This window comes from Cavia porcellus, unplaced genomic scaffold (genome assembly GCF_034190915.1).
Source record: "Cavia porcellus strain 051 isolate PalLab524CR breed Dunkin Hartley unplaced genomic scaffold, mCavPor4.1 scaffold_26, whole genome shotgun sequence".
Taxonomy (NCBI): Eukaryota; Metazoa; Chordata; class Mammalia; order Rodentia; family Caviidae; genus Cavia; species Cavia porcellus.
This window is the reverse complement of record NW_026947509.1, coordinates 32,989,120-33,011,977: the sequence shown is the minus strand read 5'-3', so window position 1 is coordinate 33,011,977 and position 22,858 is coordinate 32,989,120. Positions and strand designations below refer to the sequence as shown.

The 22,858-nt window shown below is 38.2% G+C and overlaps 1 protein-coding gene and 1 pseudogene across 1 annotated transcript in view; both read left to right on the top strand.

Annotated features, from left to right (window-relative positions):
• Window positions 1-11,525: 11,525 nt before the first annotated feature.
• The window catches only part of LOC100731122 (UDP-glucuronosyltransferase 1-6), a 206,490-nt gene continuing 195,157 nt past the window's right edge, over window positions 11,526-22,858 (top strand). The window contains exon 1 of the mRNA XM_063237068.1: window positions 11,526-12,398. Coding sequence (XP_063093138.1) covers window positions 11,544-12,398 — 855 coding nt within the window. The 5' untranslated portion in view covers window positions 11,526-11,543. The remainder of the gene's footprint in view (window positions 12,399-22,858) is intronic.
• LOC134473270 (UDP-glucuronosyltransferase 1A8-like) lies at window positions 13,107-22,227 on the top strand (annotated as a pseudogene).

Genomic DNA, 22,858 nt, shown 5'->3' with positions numbered 1-22,858 from the left:
TCTAACAATAGAAGGGGGGAGTTTGGGGTGGTACTGTGGGCATGATTGTAATGAGATACTCTCCCTAGTTTTTAAATTTGAATTTGCTTCCAGTCTTTGGATGATGCCATTGAGTGAGGCTTGCATGGTATTGAGTTTCAGCAGTTCACAGCCTCTGATCACATGAATAGGAAAGACAAAGGCTGTTGTGAATGGAATAAAACAAATAGCCATGGACACTGTTCCATGTCATGGGGAGGTCAGGGCTCAGGTGCTTCCTGGGTTTGTTTGAAAGCTGATTTGATGATTTCTTGCTGAGCAGGGAGAGTTTGGTAGGGTGATGTGACTGTGTGGAAAATGACCAGAATGTATGGCTGGAAATGTTCCTCCTTAATTAACGTTGGTCTGAATAAGTCATTACCAGTGAGTGAAACTTAATTATTGATGTGTGATTCTCCACCCAATCTGTGCTATGTTTCATGCCTGCTGGTCCTCCCTGGACTGCATTATGGGAGTCTGGATTCTGAGCATCTGGGAGGCTCTGGGCTGCAGTCCCTGCACATTCACCTGCTCCCCTCCCTATGCCTGTGTCTGGTGCTAGCATCGGGCCTTGCTCAGGCAGACAGGCTGCTGGTGGTGCCCATGGACAGGAGCTACCGGTTCACCATGTACTCTGTAGTTGATTAACTCATCCGCAGAGGACATGAGGTGGTCTCAGTTATGCCAGAGCTGAGCTGGCAGTTGGGACAATCCCTGAATTTGACAGTGAAAGGTTAGCCACCTTCTCCCACTCGAGGATGTTGGATCACAAGTGCAAGTTTCTTGTTGACACTCAGTAAGAAACTTCTCAACCATGTACCTTGATTTTCTCCGATGACTGGTTCACCTAGATGTTTTGATGACATCACTCTTTCAGTGTTGGAGTTTGTGTCATGATAAGTGAGAATCTCTGAAGGAGTCGTTCTTTTGGCGCAGTGTCTCTGAGTCCTTTTGGTGGGTGTGGCTTAAGTGCTGCCCCCGGCTTCACTGCCATCTGTGTTCAGCCCCCTTCTTCCCTTCCTTCCCTGCTGAGTTTCCTTGGCCTTCTCAGACACTGAGACTTTCCCAGAGAGAATGCAGCACCATCTTCCTCACTTGGCATGTCATTGAGTTTGCCCTTCTTCTTTTAAGAAGTTGTTTGTGAAAATCTCACACACTTGTCGCTTCATGTCATCTGTTCAGTCAAGCATCAATTTTGCCTTCATGCATGAATCCCAGGCCTGTGGTGCCCAACATGATCTTTGTTGAGGGAACCAACTGCCAGGGTATATTCTGTCCTTTCCCCCATTTGGAATTGTCTGGTTTTGGGAAGTAAAACTGTCACTGTTGAGCTGGGATTGATATTTCCACTTGTCAGAATTGTCTTACTCATGTGAAATTATTGTACTGCTGTTTAAATAATTGTAGAATAATGAAGTTTATAAAACTGTTCATTTGTCTGATGAATATGTAATTGACATAAGTATGTCATTTACAGGTTATATTTTTATTACTGTTTTTAAAAAACTATTAAAATAATTTTCCTTTATATCATTTCTCTATTTCCATTTACGAAAAGTGATCTAATAGTTTTTTCTCTGTATTTCCCATTTGCTTGAATCATTATATATGTGTAAGATGATTTTCATGTCTATTTTATTTACTAGTCTGATTATAGTGTTCCTTACCTTGCTTTTTTCATTTCCAGTCAATAATAGTCAGAGAGTGGTACTGAAAAACCTGGCACACCTGACTTTTTAAAATCAAAAACAGTTGTTGATGTTTAAACTTTTTCTAGTTTTTGGTTTTAAGAACCAAACTTTTAGCAATAATGCTCTTTTCCTTACATTCAATTTTTACTAGAGCCTTGCTCTTACCTCAGGAAGCTAGAGCCCTAGGAATAGTGTAACTGAGTTTGATGATACTTATTATTACATTTCAATAAATATGAAAAATTGTTTTTACATCTAATAGAGCCTTATTTTGTGATTAATAGTATATGAGAGCTCTTTCATTGTCTTATGAGTACGTGTTTGTGGTGCATCATGGACCTGACCATACGTAGGACACGTCTTCCTCCGTTTGTGTCTCCTCCCCTTTCTTCTTGTTCCTCCTTCCATCTCTTAGTCCCCATCCCATTTGCCAAAGCCCCCTTCCCTACTTCCCATTCCCATTGTGTTTTATTTGTCCTTTTGTTTTGTTTATGCTTTGGATTTCTCCTAGAGAAACAATACAGTTTATTTCACTTAACTTTATAGTTTCAGGATACACATTTCTCATCTATAAGTCTAAGTTAATGTTTCTTTCTGTCAGAGTAGTACTGTACAGTATACAGTACCACATTTTCTTTATGATTCATCTGTTGATGAATGCCTAGGCCACTTCTATAAGTAGAGATATTATGACTTGTGGCTGTAATCATTGGCATGGATGTAACTGTGTGATCATAGTCTGTAACTTTCTGGAAGGGAGTAGTTTGGGGAATAGAATTTTTAAATTAGGCTTTTGAGGAATCTTCATACTTATTTCTATAACAGTTGTACTATTTTACATTCTCATCATCAAGGTTTCCTTTTCTCCCCACAGACTTGGCAGCATTTATTACTATTTCATTGTTTGATTGCTCTTTTTTCTGGAGTAAGATAGATTGTCAGTGTTGGTTTGTTATTGGTTGTGTTTTGATTTTGACTCAGGTTCTCCCTGTCAGTTTGGGGTGGCGTTGAACTCACCATGGAGCCTAGCTTCAAACTCACAGTAACCCTCTAGCCTCATCCTTCCAGGTCATGGGACAGTAGGGCCTTTGCCACCATCTAGGCTTTCAGTGTTGTTTCTATTTGCATTTCCCTAATGACCAGCAATGTTGATCTTTTCTCATATATTTATTGGCCATTTGTGCTTCTTCTGAGAAATGTCTATTCACCTTAGCTGCCCAATTATTGTTCCTTTTTTTGTTTGATTATTAGTATCTATTGGTGTGAGCATCAATCTCAAGACCGCTTGCTTTCTAGTCAGGGACTGTGCCACTAAGCTGCATACCTGGCCCTTGATTATTAACTATTCAGGTTTTAAAAAATATTTATATATATATATATATATACATATATATATATATGTATATATATATATATAAATTTTTATATTTATGAAATTTTTATTGGGTAATTTTGAAATTAAATTTATATATGTAACAATTTTAAAACTATTTGTATTAAAATTGAATAAAGCAGAGACATAATGATAGGCAATTATTTAACAAACATGTGGCTACCTTCTGGGTAGAGAACTCTGTTGTAGTAAAGTAGAAAACAGCGTCTTCAGCAGTGAATGTGGATGTTGGGCCCACTTCAAATCTATCTGTATTGAACATCAGTGTTTTTCTTACTCTATGAATTGGAAAGATGGAGAAAATGGTATTCCATGGGTTCAATTGATGTTTTCTATAGAAAAAATAAAACAAAAATTTAATAACTACACAATAGCAGAATAACAATAGTTAATACACTACAGATTGTTATCTTCAAAGTAGTTACTCAGAGAATAAGATATAGGCATAAAAAAATTCTCCAAATGATAGCACAAATCTTTCTTTTCAATATAGTAAGAGAAGCTAGTAGGATAGCTATCTTGTATTTTTCCCTTTTCTTTCCTTCCTCCATTTCCTCTATTTCCCATCCTAGTCCCTCTTTCCTTTTGAACAGTTCCTTCCCATTTCACAATATCTATTGTATGTTTTTGTCCTTATTTAATCTTTCACTTTCTCATACCAAGGAGACAACATGATGTTTACCTATGTGAGTCTGGTTTATTTCACTTATGGGTATGGGCTCAAGTTGTATCCACTGACCTATATATGTGTCACGTTTTTCATTCTTTATGACTGAGTAATCCTCTGTTGTATAAAAAGACCATTTCTCTTCTATCTACTCCTTAGTTGGTGGGCAATTGGGTTTTTTCCAAGATTCAGCTATTACAAATTGTGCTTCTATAAACATGGGTGCATGCACCTATGTTTCTGTGGTATGATGTTTTTGATTTTTCTGGAAAGATACCCAGAAAGAATAGCTGAGCCAAGTGGGACCTCTAATTATACTCTCAAAGTTGTTATACACATTTAATGCAATCCCAATCAAAATACCATTAGCATATTTCGCAGAAGTAGAGAAAACATTCCTAAAATTCGTTTGGAACCAGAAGAGATTAAGCAGAGCAAAAACAATTCTAGTTAACAAAGGCAAGGCAGCAGGCATTACAATCCTGACTTAAAATTATACTACAAAGATAATTATACAAGTTATTCTACTATGATAAAATCAGTACAGGACTGGCAAACAATCAAAACAAAACGAAAAACCAAAACAGAGCCGAGGATCAGGAAGAGCCTTGAGTCATCTTGGCTGGAGGAATTACCCTCTGTCACTGCAGCTTTGACCCCACCACCACCACCACCACCAGTTTGAGTGGGGCCTTGCAGGTTTTAAAACATGTCCAATTTTACTATAATTGAAATATTTTAACGTTATCCTTTTTGCCCTTAGGCCCTTTAGCAAAATCCACCATCACCTGGGCCATCAATTTAGTTTTATATAATTCAGTGCCTTTATCTTGGCAAGCTTGAGTATATGTCTGTAAATCATTAGTTATCTTTACTGGACTTAAGGCCTGTTTCCAATCTTGGCTGGCACTGGCAGAGGCCAGTTGGAGGACAAAGATATCCGCAGCTTGCGTGTTAGAAACTTGTCTGCGCCCAGCCTCTTGTAATTATACCCCAAACTGGGTAAAAGTCTCAAAGGGTCCTTGGAGAATGTGAGTGAAAGGACTGGGTAGGAGGCTCATCCTCACAGACGGAGCACAAGAGCCCTTTTGATCAAATTGCTTGTTGTTGATGCATTTCATCAGGGTACTGAGTCTGTTCCTCAAAGGTTAATATTGCCCTGTTCCAGAAAGCACTTCTTTTTCAATGCCTCCACATAGGTCACAGCATGTTCTATTTTTTTGGGCCTGTTATACAATAAGGCTTTTTAATTGTATATCAAAATGAAGAAATTGAGTAGAAGACAGTGTTTTTTTCCCCCCTAGATATTTTATATTATAGAGCCAAGCAATATGTATCTAGGACATTCTCCAGGAGTCCTGCCATAAACAGACTCTGGGAACCATTACTAATAACACCTTGTCTAAGATCCTTTAATAGTTTAAATTCAAAAGGCACAAGAATATGTAAGGGTGATTTTAATCATTTAGATTTGGTTGGGTGCCTACCAGAAAGCAGGTAATGATGCCAAAAACTTCTCCCTGGGCAACGGCTTCCTTTAAATCTGCAGGTATTCTAGCAAAGCTGCATGGGGTGGCTTCCTTTCAGGCTTTTCAAGCTGAGCTGGTTTTTAAGCTGGGTGCCTCCACCTAGCAAAGGGGAAAATCCCGTTTGCTTTCAGTTTGTGTATACTCTTCCACAGAAGAGCAAGCCAAGACAGCTCTAGGTTTGTTTTCTCTGCTTTGGAAAAGGGGATCACCGCATTCCTTATTTTGTTTTTTAACCCTGGGAGCTGCATTAGTGGCAGCTTGCTTTGTAGTGAGCTTACCACCAATGCAACAAGATTCCATGTGGCAAAGGTCTCAGCAGAGGCCACCGCCCCCTTGCCATGGGCTCTTATAAGACTTTCTCCCACACATTTCTAGTTTTCAGTGTTTAAGGTGCCTGCGTGAGGGAACCAAGGACTGAATTTAGTCACTTCTTTTGACATTTTGGACCAAATCCTAGTGGGTACACAGGTATTAGATTGCTTTAATAAAATGCAGAGCAGTTGTCTATATCACTCTTCCTCTGCTTACAGTTCTGCCCCATGAATGTTTCTATTCATGGTGGGAGCATTGACCTTTTTTTTTCTTTCTCTTTTTGCTCCCTCATTAGATGTCTCCATATTTGTCCTGAGAAGTACTTAGGTGTCCATGCAAGGTGATCTTCACTACTCCAGGCTGGAGAAGTCCCTTATTCAGGGCACCAGAGCCCCAAGCATTTGGGCAAGCATATGACAAAAAATAAAAGAGACAGAGGCAGTGATATAGAATGCAAGGGGGTCCAGAGGGTCAGAGATCTTGTCACACTAGGATCACTCCTCACTATTAAATGTACACAGCTTTTCTAGGGAGTGTGTGGGAAACAGAGGGGTGGAGGGCATTGAGGCATGCAAGGTCTAGCAAGAAACCAAGTGTTATGCTGTTGATTAATGGGAAACTTATTTTTCCCTTGGGTTAATATTTACTTCTATAGAATTTTGTACCAAAGTCACAGTGTTCAGCTGAAATGTAATCTTGTCTTTTGAGACATTGCAGTGTCACGAGTCATAGAGATTTCTGTGGATGACCAGCGAGTCAGGGAGTTCTGCTTCCTCATGCTAACTGCTAGCTTGCCTGGCCAGGCATGGAGGCCTAGGACTGACTCAGACTTTTGATACAGAGCCAGTTTATGGATTTGTAGCTCACTCAGAGTGGGCTCCATCAGTATTGATGATTGCCAGCTACAACTCTATCTTCCAGATCTGAGAGTCTGTCTTCATGTTGGTTGATTCTGCCTTACACACTTTTAGTATGATTTTTAATCTCCTGGATTTGTTTGATTCTGTTTTACAGAATCCAGTTCTTTTGTATGCTGGACATTCTTGGTTTCAATGCTTTCCTAAACTCCTCTATTTTGTATCTGTATCTACTTTAGATTCAGAATGAAGAATGCTTCATTATAATCACTATCTCTTTATTTGTGCAATTATTTCTGTTTTAGCTTTGTTAAGCAACATATTCATTTGATTTGTCATTTCTATTACTACCATTTCAGAAAACTCAGCTGGGTGGCTTTTGATTTCATACACTGCAAAAACTGCTGGATTTGCTTCGGGGACTTTGGAATACATCTTGCTTCCCTGTACTCTCATTTTTTTTTTTTTTTTTACCATAGTTGTCTTCTGCATTAAGACTTATACATTGCTTGTAGTACGTAGCTTTATTAATAGTACTGAGACCTCTTTAGATAATGAATACTTTTCAGAGATTCTTCTGAGTGTAAACAGCTTTTGACCTTTGAATCTATCCCAGGATCTTACCTCTTCTATTTATTGGATTTGAAAGACTGTAGCCTGTTTGACCTAGGACCATGTTCTTGTGTGTAGGATTGTAGTGTTTATGACCCACAAGCAATCTAAATATTGGCGTACAAGGAAGATCAATTGATCACAACAGTCATGTCACCTTGACTACAGTAGTAAAGTCAATAATAACAATAACATCATACACACGCTGGAAAATTAGAAACTGTAAAACTAATAGTTTGCCACATTTAATCATAGGTACAAGATTTATAGTTATATAACTATATATATAGTTATATATATTGTTGTATATATAACAATATATATAAAACACAAAGTTATATACAGTGAATAGCAACTCAATACAGTAGTTTTAACCCTTTCAGCATGAAGCAGTATTCAACAATAGTAAGATATAATTTACTACCTACAGATTCATAATTGTAAGTGGTGTGGGTATGGAAGCATGACAAAAAGATGAAATAGAAGATAGAAAATAAGTCATGAAAGATGTGAAGAATGGGTTAAGACTGATGTACAAGGTTCTGTGAAGGAGTGAAGAGAAATTAGTGGTATTAAATAAGAGTGACAGAGAAGACCAAGTTGGTGAAGGACTAAGAAGGATTGGAGATTAGACCAGTGGAAAAGGAAATAATAAAAAATATTAAAGGAACAAGTTTAAAGAGTGAAAGTGAGATAAGAAGGGAGAGACAGAGAGGGAAAATAAAAAGAGGTCCTGTTTAAACAAATAAAGCAAGGTAACATTTAAAAAGGGAGAGATCAAGAAAATGGAAGGAAAACCTTCAAGCTCCTCCAAGGGAGGAAAAAAAATTGCAAAAAATCAAACAAGTACCAATAGAAGAGAAAAAAAATTGGAGGGGAGTATTTAAAAGAATGGGGAAGAAGAAGAAGAAGAAGAAGAAGAAGAAGAAGAAGAAGAAGAAGAAGAAGAAGAAGAAGAAGAAGAAGAAGAAGAAGAAAAAGAAGAAGAAGAAGAAGAAGAAGGAGAAAAAGAAGAAGAAGAAGAAGAAGAAGAAGAAGAAGAAGAAGAAGAAGAAGAAGAAGAAGAAGAAGAAGAAAAAAGAACAAGAGAAAAAACTTCGTATGTGTTTCTAGAAGAGCGTCTTCTTTCAGGGCCAGTATTTAATCTTACAGGTCACATTTCTCTTTGGCGCCCCTTACAGTCTGTGAGTTTACATGGAGGTTACACAATTCAAGGGGAACTTCTCTTTGTAATAATACCATTTGTGGGATTCAAGCTGGAGTATCAGACCAGAGAAGGAGTGGGGCCTTAGTTCTGAGTTTCTTGTTGTGGATTCCTTCTGGTTGGGGATCCATACTGGTTGCTCGGTATCTATCCAAGTGTCCATGGGATAGCTGCCAACACCAGGCAGAGCTTCGTGTAGATTTGGGATGATCAGGAGAATTCCACCTCTGCCCAAGACTAACATGGAGGGTTGCCTGCAGGCCCAGTCTGGTCATGAAGCTCTAGGTGGTGTCTTATGGGCACATGGAGTACCAGGCAAAAATAAGCAGAACCTTAACCTTTGCCACTTAATTAGGCAGAAGTCTGGCCTCTTGTGTTAGGCATGGTCTGTGCCCAAGATTCTGGCTGAATGCAGGGTGGAGACTAACGCTCCTGGAGCGGAGGCAGTGCACCTGGTCCTGGTTTCTGTCAGATCTAGGATTGGAGCAGGGCAGTGAGAGGTGGGTGTAGGCTCAAGAGAGCCCAGGGTTAGCTTGTGTGCACCATGAATGTCCCACCTGGCATGAGACAAACTGTTAGGTTTTTCCTTGGCATAATAGAGAAGCAAGAGCAGAAAATGAAAAAAAAAAAAAGGAAAAAAGACACAGAAGGGCTGCGGAAGAGTGCAAGATCCTTCTGAGGTAGGCAAAGAAGCAGCGGGCTTTTATTAAGTTTGACAGAGGGTGGAAATTGAAGGGGTGGGCAGAATGGCATATTGAAAGCTGATTGGGGAAATGCTGTCGCGCGCGAAAAGCGGTAAGTTCAGTTTCTGGATTGGAAGCCAAACGCCAAAGTCATTATTGGAGGGACAAGCTGTCACTCAAGGGCCCAGCGCCATGTTTCATAGCGGGGAACCTCTCACAAACCACAGGCTTCCTGCGGTGACCAGAGCGTGTTTCGGTTTCCATAATGAAGACTCACGACTCAGTGAGTGATGGTTTATCCTCTCAGAGTTTAGCCTATTGTTTATTTTTGTAAAGTCTAATGTGTAGGACTGATGGTCATTGGCAAATGCTGCCAAGAACACAGTAAGAGACAGCAAGATCCAGGACTACACAGAATGATATCATAGTGGAGATTCATTGACTGACTTACCAGAGGGGCGGCAGAAAGACGGACTGATCACCGCACTTGTGTTCAGAAGGTGGGGCTTGGGTAGTGGTCATATGAATGTGGGTGTCATCTTTGCTACAATGTACAGATTTGTAGTGAGTTAAAAACCAAAGATTTCACACATACCCTGGTCCAGATGGCACAGTGTGCATCACATGCTCTTTTCTAATTGATTTATTTTACCCTAGCATGTTGGGAAACTATGCGGATTAAATGGGTCGGGATTCCACAGTGGCTCTGTGGAAGTTATTGCTGAAGATACCTACAGCACAGTGAGACCCTGACAGTGTGATTCAGGAAGGGATGCTCATTGCCACCCCAGGTAGGCACTTGTGAGCTTTTCTGGTGACCAGGTCACTGTCTGTTCTCTACTATCAGGTGTGGTCACTACCACAGGGGTACACTGATGAAACAACTGTACCTACCATAAATGAGGTGGAGCCCCTGATTCCATATGTCAGTAGCTTCTGGTGTGGCTGTTTACTAACAGTGTAACCTGGTCAGGCACCTCGGCTCCTTGGGATCTGCAGTTGGCAAAGCTGTAGAATGAACTCTGCTGGTATGAAGTCTTTTCTTGGGAAAAGGAGGACCTGGGGGCTGTACACCTTAGACATGCACAATTCTGGAATGCCTCCTTTTCAGGTTCATCCAAGGGTGAATTTCACTGATTGGCAGGGGTTTAATCCACCCAAATTAAGAATGTTTAGCTTGTGTTTTTCCGAAATTGAAGTCTGTTCCAAAGTTCCAAAGTTGAAGTCTGTGCATGAGTGTGGTCATTGGCCTTGCATTTTGCCAAGTGTTGGGTGGACTTGCTGTGTGAAGCCACTGTGTTTCCTTGGGTTCTCTGACATCTGAGGTGGAAATGTTCCTGCTGAGTGGGTTTACTTGCTGGACCTTGACCCTGTGTACGGAAAATGACAGTCTAGGGACAAAGCTAGTTTGAACTCCTGATCTCCTGTTAGTGGCAAGCAGCCGGGCTGTGTAGCTGCTTTATGAGTTTGGGTGGTATCTGTGAGCAGATGCCACAGTTGGAAACAACCCTGAGTTATTGTCAAGGTTCCCATGATGATCATTATTATAAGGGCCTCATTTCTTTGTTTCAACCAGACTCTGTGTGACCTGGCAGTACTGTTCTCGCTTGTGTTCCCTGCGAGTGAGTACAGTAGTGTGCACAGTGGAAGCATCACAGAAGTACCAGGACAGTTGATGGGGGCCTCTGTTCTCTCCCTTCTAAGTCCCATCAACTCCAGTGAATACCGGCTGTCTGAAGTGATAGGAATGGGATGGAAGATGATTGGCAGGCTTATAGCGAGCACTTTCCCTACACTTCTAACTGAATTTATTCTGTCTGTATAGCACAGATGTAGTTGATGCCTGAGACCTATTACTTAAGTGTCAGCATATCAGTCTCAGATGGTAGAAAACGGAAAGATGAAGGCTTGTGCAAATAGAATAAAAGTCTGGGTGTGGACACACTTGGAAGGCTAAGGCAGGGGAATTGCCATGAGTTCAACACCAGTCTGAGCTACATAGCAAGACCTTGTCTCAAAAAGCATAGCAAACAGAAAACAAACAAAAACAGTAAGCCTTTAAGATCAAGTGTATTCTTAGCAGAGTGACTCAGGAACAAGTGTTTCATAACAGTGAGGAGGTCAGGGCCAAGGTCCTTTCAGTAAATACTGAAAAGCTGGGTTGAAAATTTTTGTGTAAGCAGAGACTTTCATAGTGTAAAGAAAAGGCCCAAGCTTCATTTTCTTGTACTTTTTAAATGGAGACTTTATTCAGATTTACTTTGATTTTTAATCTTTCTCAGTTCTGTTAGTGAAACCTGAGGCTTCACAGCCTGTTTCTAAGGTCATGCTGCAGGGTATGTTAGTACAAAGTACAAAGGCGATTAAGTCCTCTTATTTGCAAACATAGCAGGAGGTATGTCTGCAAAAGGGCCCATTAATCATTGTTTTGAATAAATATATCTGTGTGTGTAAGTTTACTTATAAAAGTGTGAGGCCTCCTGTCAGGATAGGTTTTAAGCCTGCATTTTTTCTGTCTTCTGGGCTTCACAGCAGCTGAGAGTCAGAGCAGCTGGGTGGCTCAGAGTTGCAGTCCTCATGGCTCCTCTACCTTCGCCTGCCCCCCTTCCTCTGTGCCTGTCTCTGCTGCTGGCGTCTGGCTTTACCCAGGCGGGCAGGCTGCTGGTGGTGCCCATGGACGGGAGCCTCTGGTTCACTATGCACTTGGTGGTGGAGAAACTCATCCAGAGAGAACACGAGGTAGTCATGGTTATGCCAGAGGCCACTTGGCAACATGGACAGTCACTGAACTTCACAGTAAAGCTCTATACAACTTCTTATACTCTGGAGGATTTGAACCAGAAATTAAAGGTTTTTATTGACTCTCAATTGGAAATCCAGGAAACAACTATGTTTTCTAAATTAACTGGCTATTCCAAAGTTGGTTTTGATCTTATTTCTTCAAAATGCAGGAGTTTGTTTAATGATAAGAATTTAGTAGAATACCTGAAGGAGAGTTCTTTTGATGCAGTGTTTACTGATCCTTTAGATGTGTGTGGCTTAACTGTTGCCAAACATTTTATGCTGCCATCTGTGATCTTAACCAGAGGACTATTATGCCATTATGTTGAAGAAGGTACGCGGAGCCCTGCTCCTCTCACTTATGTTCCCAGTTTTTTTTCGGGCTACTCAGATGCCATGAATTTCAAGGAGAGAGTAAAGAACTATATTTCTTACTTGGAGGAGTGTTTAATCTGCCCTTATTATATAAAGCAAGCCTTAGAAATTGCCTCTGAAATTCTCCAGACACCGGTCACAGCATATGATCTCTTTAGCCAACCATCAATTTGGTTGTTACGCACAGACTTTGTCTTTGACTTTCCCAGACCTGTGATGCCCAACATGGTCTTCATTGGTGGAATTAACTGCCATGAGGGAAAGCCCTTGTCCAAGGTATGTTTTCTGTCCTTTGGCATGTTAAGGCTAACTTGGGTTTGCACTTTAAATAAAGTATTGCTTGCTAAACTGTGATTTATATTTCACATTGACTGCTTGTGGAATTTTTCCACCTTCATGAATTGTTTAGACCTGTTGATTGCTTGTGCTTAAGCAAACTATGAAGCTGCCTTTGGTGATAGATATGTGTACAACAAGGGTATCAGTGCTTATTATAATCAAACTACACTTCCAATAATGTTTTTGGAAAACACATCCACAAATGAAACATCACTTTTAACTAATCCTATGCTACCTCCCATTGAAGTTTGCTAAGCCTTTCCCCTAGTTTTTTGAAATTATATATATAAATATGCATATATCTAATGCAAGTTTCACATTTACTTTATTTCATAAAAACCAATAATGGAATGTATGTGATATCTTTTAAATCATAGATATGGACATAGACTAACATGTTTAGTTTGGACATGTGCCTTTAATAATTGCTTTGAAATCTTTTTAAAGATAGAACTTACATTTTTGAACCAACCAATAATGTTAGCTATTTAAACCTTTTTAGTTTATTTCTTCTGAACAAGAGTCAGTCTGTCTTAAGAATGCTCTTTATATTAATCTGTTTTCACATTCTTGATGTTATTTCTGTAGTGTTATACGAGTTGAGGTGCTGGATCAAATGGTATATCATGTTACATTTTACAAAATTTGAGAAATTGCTTTTAGAACTTTACACTTGTTCAGCTGTATAGGAAGATGATAGCTTTCCATTCTCTGTGACTCCACATGATATCAGACTTCTAGTTTTTCTATTTTTCAGAGCAAAAAACTATTGTCTGTGCCTGTGTCAGTTTTCACATTCTATTTCTATATTCATATGTATCTTTTGGGTTTCCTCTCTTGTAAATTTCATAGTAACTTTTGTTAATCATTTTTAATATGTGTATTTCTCTTTTTAGCTAATTGCTGTAATTCCCATTAGTACTAGGAGTATCAATGTAGTCTTTTTAGATATGTTGCAAATGTTATCTAAGACTTTTGCCCTTTGTCATAAAAGTTTTAATATTGCTGGAACCCAACTGGTTCAGTATTTATTTATGAATTTCTGGATTTCACCTCGTTTAGGTTTCTTCAACCCTGAGTTTATCATTTTCTTCATATTATGTCTTCTAATTTTTAATTACTTCAACATAGCATAATTTTTGGTCACTTGTTTTGCCAGTGCTTTCAATAGAATTTTTAAAAAACATATTGCATTTTTGTTTGGCATGCTTTATAGGACTTAAATCTTTGCAAAACTGATCATGCATATTTTGACATTTTTGTTTATTTTGACTAGTCTTATATTAATTTTGACTAGTCTTATTGTGTTCACTTACCCTTCATTGAGACTATTATCTGTTTAGTTATATCATCTTTGAGCTTGCTGAGCACTTTATTAAGTATATTTTTTGTTTCTTTATTACTTTATATACTTCAGCTTTTGGGGCTTTTTTTTTTGCTACATTGATACTCTTTGGCATTTTAGGAGCAATTTTTTGCTTTCTTTGTCATTCTATTTTTTTTTTTTTTGCTTATTGTTCACAGCTTTTTAAAGTGGAAAGACTTTGTTGCCATGGAGATCTCCTTTGTTAGTGATACATTCTCAAGTAATGATGAATCTGTGCCTGTATCCCATGATCTAAGCACCTTCATTCTTTTAGAAGGAGAAAGTGCAGTGTAACTGACCATGAACTGCAGTAATGTCAGTGATACAAAGACATACAAGATATTGATGACAGGAAAAACCAGCTAATAGCAGCAAGTGATCCACCATTGACAAAAGCAAAGAAATCACCAAAATAATAGATGGAAAACAAAGTGGATATTGATATACCGTGAGAATCAATAAATACTACCACTGTATCAACCTTGACAATAGAAAGAGATCAGCAATAATTATACAAACACACAAAAAAACCAAATATTGATGCAGAGCATATATCTTCTATGTACCTCAACTACATGACTACACAATAATTAACAATAGCAAAGAATTCAACATAATAGACAAGCAAATAGATAAGAATTTATAAAACTAATGATAATACTAATAAAAATGGAGATGTGGAGAAGAAAAAATGAAGTTTGAAAAATAAAGAAAAAGAAGATGAGAGAAAAGTCAGATAAAAGACCCAATTAAGAGTAAAAGAAAATTGATGTTTGACTTATGTTCAAAAATTAGGTAAAAGAAGTAACAAAGAACACACAAGAAACAAGAAAACAAAGGGAAAAAGAAAGGAAAAAAAGAAAAAGAAGCCAAATAAAACCTACCTCCCAAAAGAAACACAAACAGAAATTTCCTCAGCGTATTTGAGCAGGTGGTTTCTTTTCAATTTCGAAAGTATTGGAGTCCACTATATGAAGCATGGATAGTCAGTTACTCTTAAGTCCTTTTTGATTTCCACATTCACATTTTTCTTTTTTATTTTATGAAAAATAAAACAAAATTTTATAACAAAATAACAAGGTAATAGTAATAGTTAACGCACTGTGTATCATTATCTTCAAAGTAATTTTTCAGATTTTCATGTGTGAAGGCTGAATCCTGCTTTGCCTTTCCAATGGGTGTGATCTATCAAAGGTGTCTGCCCTTGGGCATGTTCACTTCAGCTGCTTCTAGTTTTTGTATCCTTCTTCTACTTCAAGTCACTGCTTTCACTGCCTCGCTTTATGGATTGTGGGTCTGTGTTGTCCCCTAGTCCCCAGCTTCAAAGTTCCATCTGTCCCTATACTCAAGGCTGTGGCAATGGTCCAAGCTGAGGTGTATCCTTGATTATGTTAGCTGATGGGGAAAGCCAAGCTTCCACTTAGTTCTTCGCTGGTTGCAGGCAGTTAGGTGGTGGGGTAGTCTACTGGACTTAATGTCAATGCTTTTTGACTCAGCACACTCGGGAAATTATTGTGATAGGTTTTATATTTAAACCCATATAGTTTTGTAGTTAACTGAACTTTCTAAGCATTATTCTGCATTTTATATCATGTTGTCTGTCTGCTTTTTCTTGTTGTGAATTGTTGTCACTTTATTAGTATCTTTTGGAATATTCATGATTTCCTTATTCTTCATAATCCTGTGTCTTTGTTTTTTTGGTACTGTGCATTTGAGGGGATAACTCCCTGTCTTAGACTTTACTAATGCTTTTGCAGGTATTGACATTCATTTACAAGTTAATCAATCCTGTGTGTTCTGGAACATCTGATCTAAAAGCACTGATGACTGTAGGCAGAAGTTGCCCTGACAATAGAAACAGCCAAAAACAGAAGTACATTAATGTAATTTTGGGGGATTTTATGGGCTGAATTATGTTCAAAATCAGAAGCAATAAAAGTGGGTCTCTACAACCGCACTGAGAGGGAGGGGATTACATAGCGGTCTTCATCCATACCTGCATGTAGAGGTTTAGATGGAGCTAATTTCCAAGATGTGAGGTGCCTTCCTGGTATAAATGGTATAGTTTCTGTCATATAGCACTGGATTTCTCCCTAATGTGTTGATTTGACTAGTTTGTTGGGAATCTATATAGAGAACATTGGCCAGGGTTACTCATGGGCATCATGGCGGTTATGATTCAAGGTGTCTTCAGTGAGGTCCACTTGGATTCCTACACTGAGATTCAGGAAGGGCAAGCTCATCACCACCTCAGAAAGGCAGAGTTTCTTGTGGGATTATCTGGTGGCTGGGCCACTGCCTGTAACCTAATATCAGATGTGAACTTACCTGGGTTCCATTGTCTGGGAAACAGCTGTGTACTCATCAGTTGGTTAGAGCCCCTGATTAACTAAGATAATGGCTTTGGGTGAGGCCAGTTACAGCTATGTAACCTGACCAGGAAACTCTTCTCCCTGTGATCTGCAGTAGGAAAAGCTGTATTTTGGGCTCAGAGGTTAAGAAAAACATAATCTGAGGCTACATTCTTTACAAGTGGATATTCCGGAGTGCTTCCCTATCAGGACAGAGCCAAGCAGAGCCTGTGAATTGTACGAAAGTGGGAGTCTCTCTGTCTGTGGTCATCAGCTGTGGTTTTATGGAGTTAGGGCTGCTCTTTGATCACTTCTGTGATACTACGGTAATGCCTTAGATTTTCTGACATACAGGGAAGCATCAGTTTTCCCATCTGTGTTGGATCACTGGGGTTGGCCTGGAAATTGAATTGGGAAGACAATAGGCTAGGGGCAAAAGTCGGCAGAGGATACCACCTTGTCCCTTGTTCATCAGCTCAGCCATAGAGGTCGTGTGTGAGGTTGGCAGGTATGTGTAAGGAGGCTCTCACCTGAGAGCAACACTGAGCTCACATCAAGTTCTGCATGCTGGTCACAGTCATGCTTGGCTTTTTCTTTGTTTCTGATTTTTTGTGTCTCCTTGTGCATTTGTCACTGGTGCTCTTAGCAAGGTGATATAGAAGTGGGAGTCTGGAAGCACCTTGGAAGTGGCAGGACAGCTATGTGAGGCCTCAGTTCTCTCTCTGCTATAGAGCACAGGTGAAGGAAAGTCTCTCTAACAATAGGGGAGGGGAGAAATTTGGGGGTACTACTGTGGGCATGTTTGTAGTGAAACATTGTTTCTACCTTTTCAATTTGAATTTGCTTCCAGTCTTTGGATGATGGTGGTGAGTGAGGCCTGCATGATACTGAGTTTCAGCAGACCACAGCCTCTAATCTTGTGATAGGAAAGACAAAACCTGCTGTAAATAGAATAAGATAAATAGTAATGCCTTATCATGGTTGAGTTGGTCCAGAACCACTTTTCCTTGTCAGTGAAGAGGGCAGGGCTTAAGTTCGTTTAGTATTTTCTTGTAAGCTGAATTGAAAATTTTTTTCTGACCAGGAAGGCTTTGTAATATGAAGAGTAAATCTTGTGTCCTTTTTACACTCTCCAGTTACGGAAACTTTGTGCAAATGTACTTTACCTTTTGTTTTTCTGAGTTCTGCAAGTCCAAATATATTGTTTAGTAGCTCTATTTCTAAAGACATATTTCAGGAGGGGACAGGGATCTCCCTAGTACAAAGCTTGTAAGTTTGTTTTGTCAGGAGAACAAAGTAGGTAAAGGCAAAAATTCTTGTTAGTTAATTATGTTGGTCTGAGTAAATCATTTTCAGTAAGTATAACTTTATTCATTAGTGTATGAAACCCCACCAGTTCTGTGCTATGGTTTCATGCCTGTCATTTCTCCACATACTGCATTATAGGAGCCAAGAGTCCAAGCAGCTGGGTGGCTCTGGGCTGCAGTCCTCATGGCTCCAGCTTGTTGTTTGGACCCCCTCCCTCTGTGCCTGTGTCTGCTGCTGGCATCCAGTCTTGCCCAGGCAGGCAGGCTGCTGGTGGTGCCCATGGACGGGGGCCACCAATTCACCCTGTGCTTGGTGGTGAAGAAACTTACCCGTAGAGGACACAAAGTGGTCGCGGTTATGCCAGAGGACAGTTGGCAACTGGGACCATCACTGAACTTCACAGTAAAGACTTATCCAACTTCTTTCACTGTGGAGGATTTGTACCTCGAGTTAAAGGTTTCTGTTAACACTCAATGAAAAACTCCGGAATAGTGTACAGTATGTTTTCTCTAGTGCCCAGTTCACCCAAAGGTTTTTATGGCATCATTTTTTCACAGTGTTGGAGTTTGTTTAAAGATAAGAAATTAGTGGAATACTTGAGAATTGTTTTGATGTGGTGTGTCCGGATCCTTTTGATGTGTGTGATTTAATTGTTGCCAAATATTTTCACTCCCTTTTGTGGTCTTTGCCAGAGGAGCATTTTTTGTTGTTGTTGCTAGTATCTTGAAAAAGTTATGCAGTGCCTGCTCTTCTTTCTTCTGTCTCTATATTTTTCTGGCATATTTGGATATGACTTTCAAGGAGAGAATACAGAACCATATTTTTTATTTTTAGGATTGTTTAGTTTGCCTGTATTTTTCATAAAAAATTCCATAGAAATTGCCTCTGAAATTCTCAGAACACCTGTCAAAACATATGACCTCTTCAGCAGCACATCAATTTGGTTGTTACACATGGATCATATTTCAGATTATCCCAGACCTGCGATGCTCAGCATGGTCCTTGGTGGAAAAACTGTCATTGGGGAAACCTCTTGTGTAATATATGTTCCCTCCTTTGGCATAGTCAGGATTACCTAATTTTGGATGTTAAACTCTGTCCCTATTGAAGTGTGTTTGATATTTTATTTGTCACATTTTTCTCTCTAGTTTTATACTTTTTTCAGTTTATTCAATTGCAAGATAATAACTTTATGAAACTGCCCTCATTTATGTCATGAACATAATGACATGTGTTTGAAATACTGTGTTTCTTTTTTTATTTTAAAGAGATTAAGACAAAAGATAAAACAAATCAGAACAGAACAGTGTAAGCAACACAGTATTTTACCACAAGACAACCCAATATTAGCAGTAGCTACCATAATGTTTCTTTCTTTGAAATAGTTGAACATACCTTCATATATAATAGTATGAAACATAACAAAATAGTATAAAATCATTAAAGAGAATGAAAGTATTACAGGGCATTCCAAACCAAATAACAGAAAATGAACAACGGCTACTATATTATCTCATTGTCCATAACAAATTTGTTTATACTCTCACACATAATAAAATCCAATAAGATACAACATGATAGAACCAATGGAAACAGAAGAACAAAAGCATGGTAGGACTTCAAAACTAGATGATATTAAATCAACAATGGCTGTTATAATGTCTTATTTTCTTCAAAATAGCTGTTCATACCATCACAGATAATAAAATCAAACAAACAAGGATAAAACCATTCCAACTAATGAATGAGAACATTATAAGGCTTCAAAGCAATGTAATGGGGAATCATGATTATATTATAATCTTATGTACTCTTGCCATTTCTTATACTAGGGAGACTATTTGGTATTTATACATATGAGTTTGATTTCCCTTATGAGTATGGTCTCAAGTTGTGCCCATTTATTTATAAATATCTCAATGTGATAATTCTTTATAGCTGAGTAGTACTCCATTGTATACACAAATACCACAACTTTTTCATCCATTCCTCAGTTGATGGACACTTAGGTTGTTTCCAAGATCTGGCTATTACAAATTGTGCTGCTATAAACATGGGTGCACATATATCGCTGTGGTATGATGTTTTCAGTTCTTCTGGTAATATACCTAGAAGTGGAAGAGCTGGAACAAATGGGACTTTCAACCCCAGCTTTTTGAGAAATCTCCAGACTGACCTTCACAGTGGTTTCACCACTCTACACTCCCACCAGCAGTGCAGGAGAGTTCCTTTTACCCCACATTCTCTCCAGCATTTGTTGTTGGTGGTTTTCTTGATCCTGGCCATTCTTTCAGGAGTGAGATGGAATCTCAGTGTGGTTTTAATTTGCATTTCTCTAATGAGTAATGATGGTGAATATTTTTTCATGTATTTATTTGCCATTTGGATTTCTTCATCTGAGAATTGTGTATTCACCTCAGATGCCCATTTTTGGATTGGATCTTTGAATTTTGGGGGTCTGATTTTTAAAAATTTTTTATGTTTTAGACAGAAGTCCTTTGTCTGAGGGACAGTTCACTATGATTTTTTCCATTTGTGGATTTCTTTTTCACTATGCTGGAGATTTCTTTTGACATGCAGAAACTTTTTAACAAGATGTGATCCCAGTTATTGATTCTGGGAAATATTTCCCGTGTGGTTTGATTCTTGTTCATGAATTCTCTACCTATCCCTTCAAGGTTTTTACCCAATTTGTCTTCCAATAGATTTAGTGTTTCTGTTTTAATATTCAGATCTTTGATCATTTAGATTTTAATTTAGTACATAGTGATAGGCATGGGTCTAGTTTTAGTTTTTGGCATATGGAGAGCCAGTTTTTCCAGCACCATTTATTAAAGAGACTGTTGTTCTTCCAGTGAATATGTTTGGCCCCTTTATCAAAGATTAGGTGGGTGAGTGTGTTTGTATCTTCTAACATATTCCATTGATCTTCGGCTCTGTTTTGATTCCAGTATCATGTTGATTTTACTACAGTTGCTTTGTAGTATAACTTCAAGTCAGGGATTATGATTGCTCCTGCCTTGCCTTTGCTGCTTAGAACCATCTTTGCTATTCTAGGTCTTTTGTGGTTCCAGATGAATTTTAGAGTGATTTCTCTAGATCTATGATGTATGTTGATGGTATTTTCATTGGGATTGCATTGAATCTGTATAACAGTTTTGGGAGAATGGCCATTTTTATGATATTTATTCTTCCTTTCCATGAGCAAGGGATGTGTTTCCACTTTCTGAGATCCTCTTCAATTTCTTTTTTCAGGGCATTATAATTTTCCTGTATAGATTTTTACTACTTTGTAAGATTAATTCCTAAGTATTTTGTTTTTTTGGATGTTATTGTGAAGGGTGTGGCTTCTTTTATTTCTTTCTCAGTGACTCTGTTATTAGTGTATAGAAATGCTATTGATTTTTGAGTATTGATTTTGTATCCAGCTACATTGCTGAATTTATTTATTATATCTAGGAGACTTTCAATGGAGTTTTGAGGGTCTTTTATGTAGAGTATCATGTTATCTGCAAATAATGATAATTTAACTTCCTCTTTTCCTATCTTTAACCCCTTTTATTTCTCTCTCTTGTCTAATAGCTCTGGCTAGTATTTCCAGTACTATGTTAAATAGGAGTGGTGATAAGGGACATCCTTGTCTTGTGCCTGATTTTTACAGTAAAGTGAACTTTTTGACCATTTAATATGATGTTGGCTGTTGGTTTGTCGTAGATGGCCTTTATCATATTGAGGTAAAGACCATCTATTCCAATTTTCTGTAAGGTTCTTAGCATGACCGAGTGTTGGACCTTATCAAAAGCTTTTTTTGCATCTATAGAGATGATCATGTGATTCTTACTTTTGGCTTTATTGATATGGTATATTGACTTATTTATTGACTTACATATGTTGAATCATCCCTGCATGCCTGGATGAATCCCACTTGGTCATGGTGTATAATCTTCTTGATGATTTGTTGCATCCTGTTTGCCAATATTTTATTGAGGATTTTTGCATGTGTGTTCATTAGGTAGATTGGTTTGTAGTTCTCTTTTTTAGTTGGGTCTTTCTCAGGTTTTGGTACTAGAGTAATACTTGCTTCCAGGAATGACTTAGGAAGAATAGCTTCCTTTTGATTTCATTGAAAAGTTTGAAGAGTGTCAGCATTAAGTCTTCTTTGTACTTCTTATAGAATTCCACAGCGAATCCATCTGGGCTTGGGCTCTTTGTAGGTAGGGACTTAATTACATGTTCAATTTCATTAATAAAAATTGGATTATTCAGCAGTTTTACATCTTCTTGACCCAGCTTTGGTAGTTCATATGTTTCTAGTAATTTGTCCATTTCTTCTGTGTTATGAAACCTATGAGATTAGAGGTTTTTGAAATAAGTGTTGATGATCTGTATTTCCACAGAGTCTGAAGTGATTTCACCTTTTTCATTCCTTACTGCATGAATTTGAGCTTTTTTTCGCCCTTTTTCAAATGAAGTTGGCTAAGGGCTTATCAATTTAATTTATTCTTTCAAAGAACCAACTCTTTGATTTATTGATTCTTTGGATTGTTTTCTTAGTCTCAATTGCATTAATTTCTGCTCTGATTTTTATAATTTACTCTCTTCTTTTGGCTTTGGGCTTGACTTGCTCTTCTTTTTCTAGATGTTTGAGGTCTAACATCAGGTTATTTATTTGTATTCGTTCTGTTTTCCTGATATGGGAAATCAGTGCCATAAATTTTCCTCTGAAGACAGCTTTCATTGCATCCCACAGATTCCAGTAAATTGTATTTGTATTTTCATTTGCTTATAGGTATTGATTAATTTCTTCTTTAATTTCTTCTCTGACCCACTGATTACTCAAGAGTGTGTTACTCAGTTTCCATGTATTTGTGGTATTTTTGCAGTACCTTTTATCATTAACTTCTAATTTCATGGCACTATGATCCAATAACATGCAGGGGATAATTTCCACTCTTTTGCATTTATTTAAATATGTTCTTTGAGCTAATATATGGTCTGTTTTAGAGAATGATCCATGTACTGCTGAGAAGAATGTGTATTCTGATGTTGTTGGATGGAACACTGTATATGTCTATCAAATCCATTTGTTCACATGTGTGTTTCAGTTCTGTTATTTCTTTGCTGATTTTCTGTTAGTTGATCTGTCCTTTGGTGTCAATGGTGTGTTAATGTATCCTGTTATAATTGCTTTACTGCTAATTTGGTTTTTCATTTCTGTTAATACTTGTTCTATATAACAGGATGCTCTGGAATTTAGTGCATATATATTTAAGATTGTTATCTCTTCCTCTCAAAGTTTTCCCCTAACCAGTATGTAATGACCTTCTTTATCTCTTCTGATCATTATTGGTTTGAAGTTCACATTTTCTGCA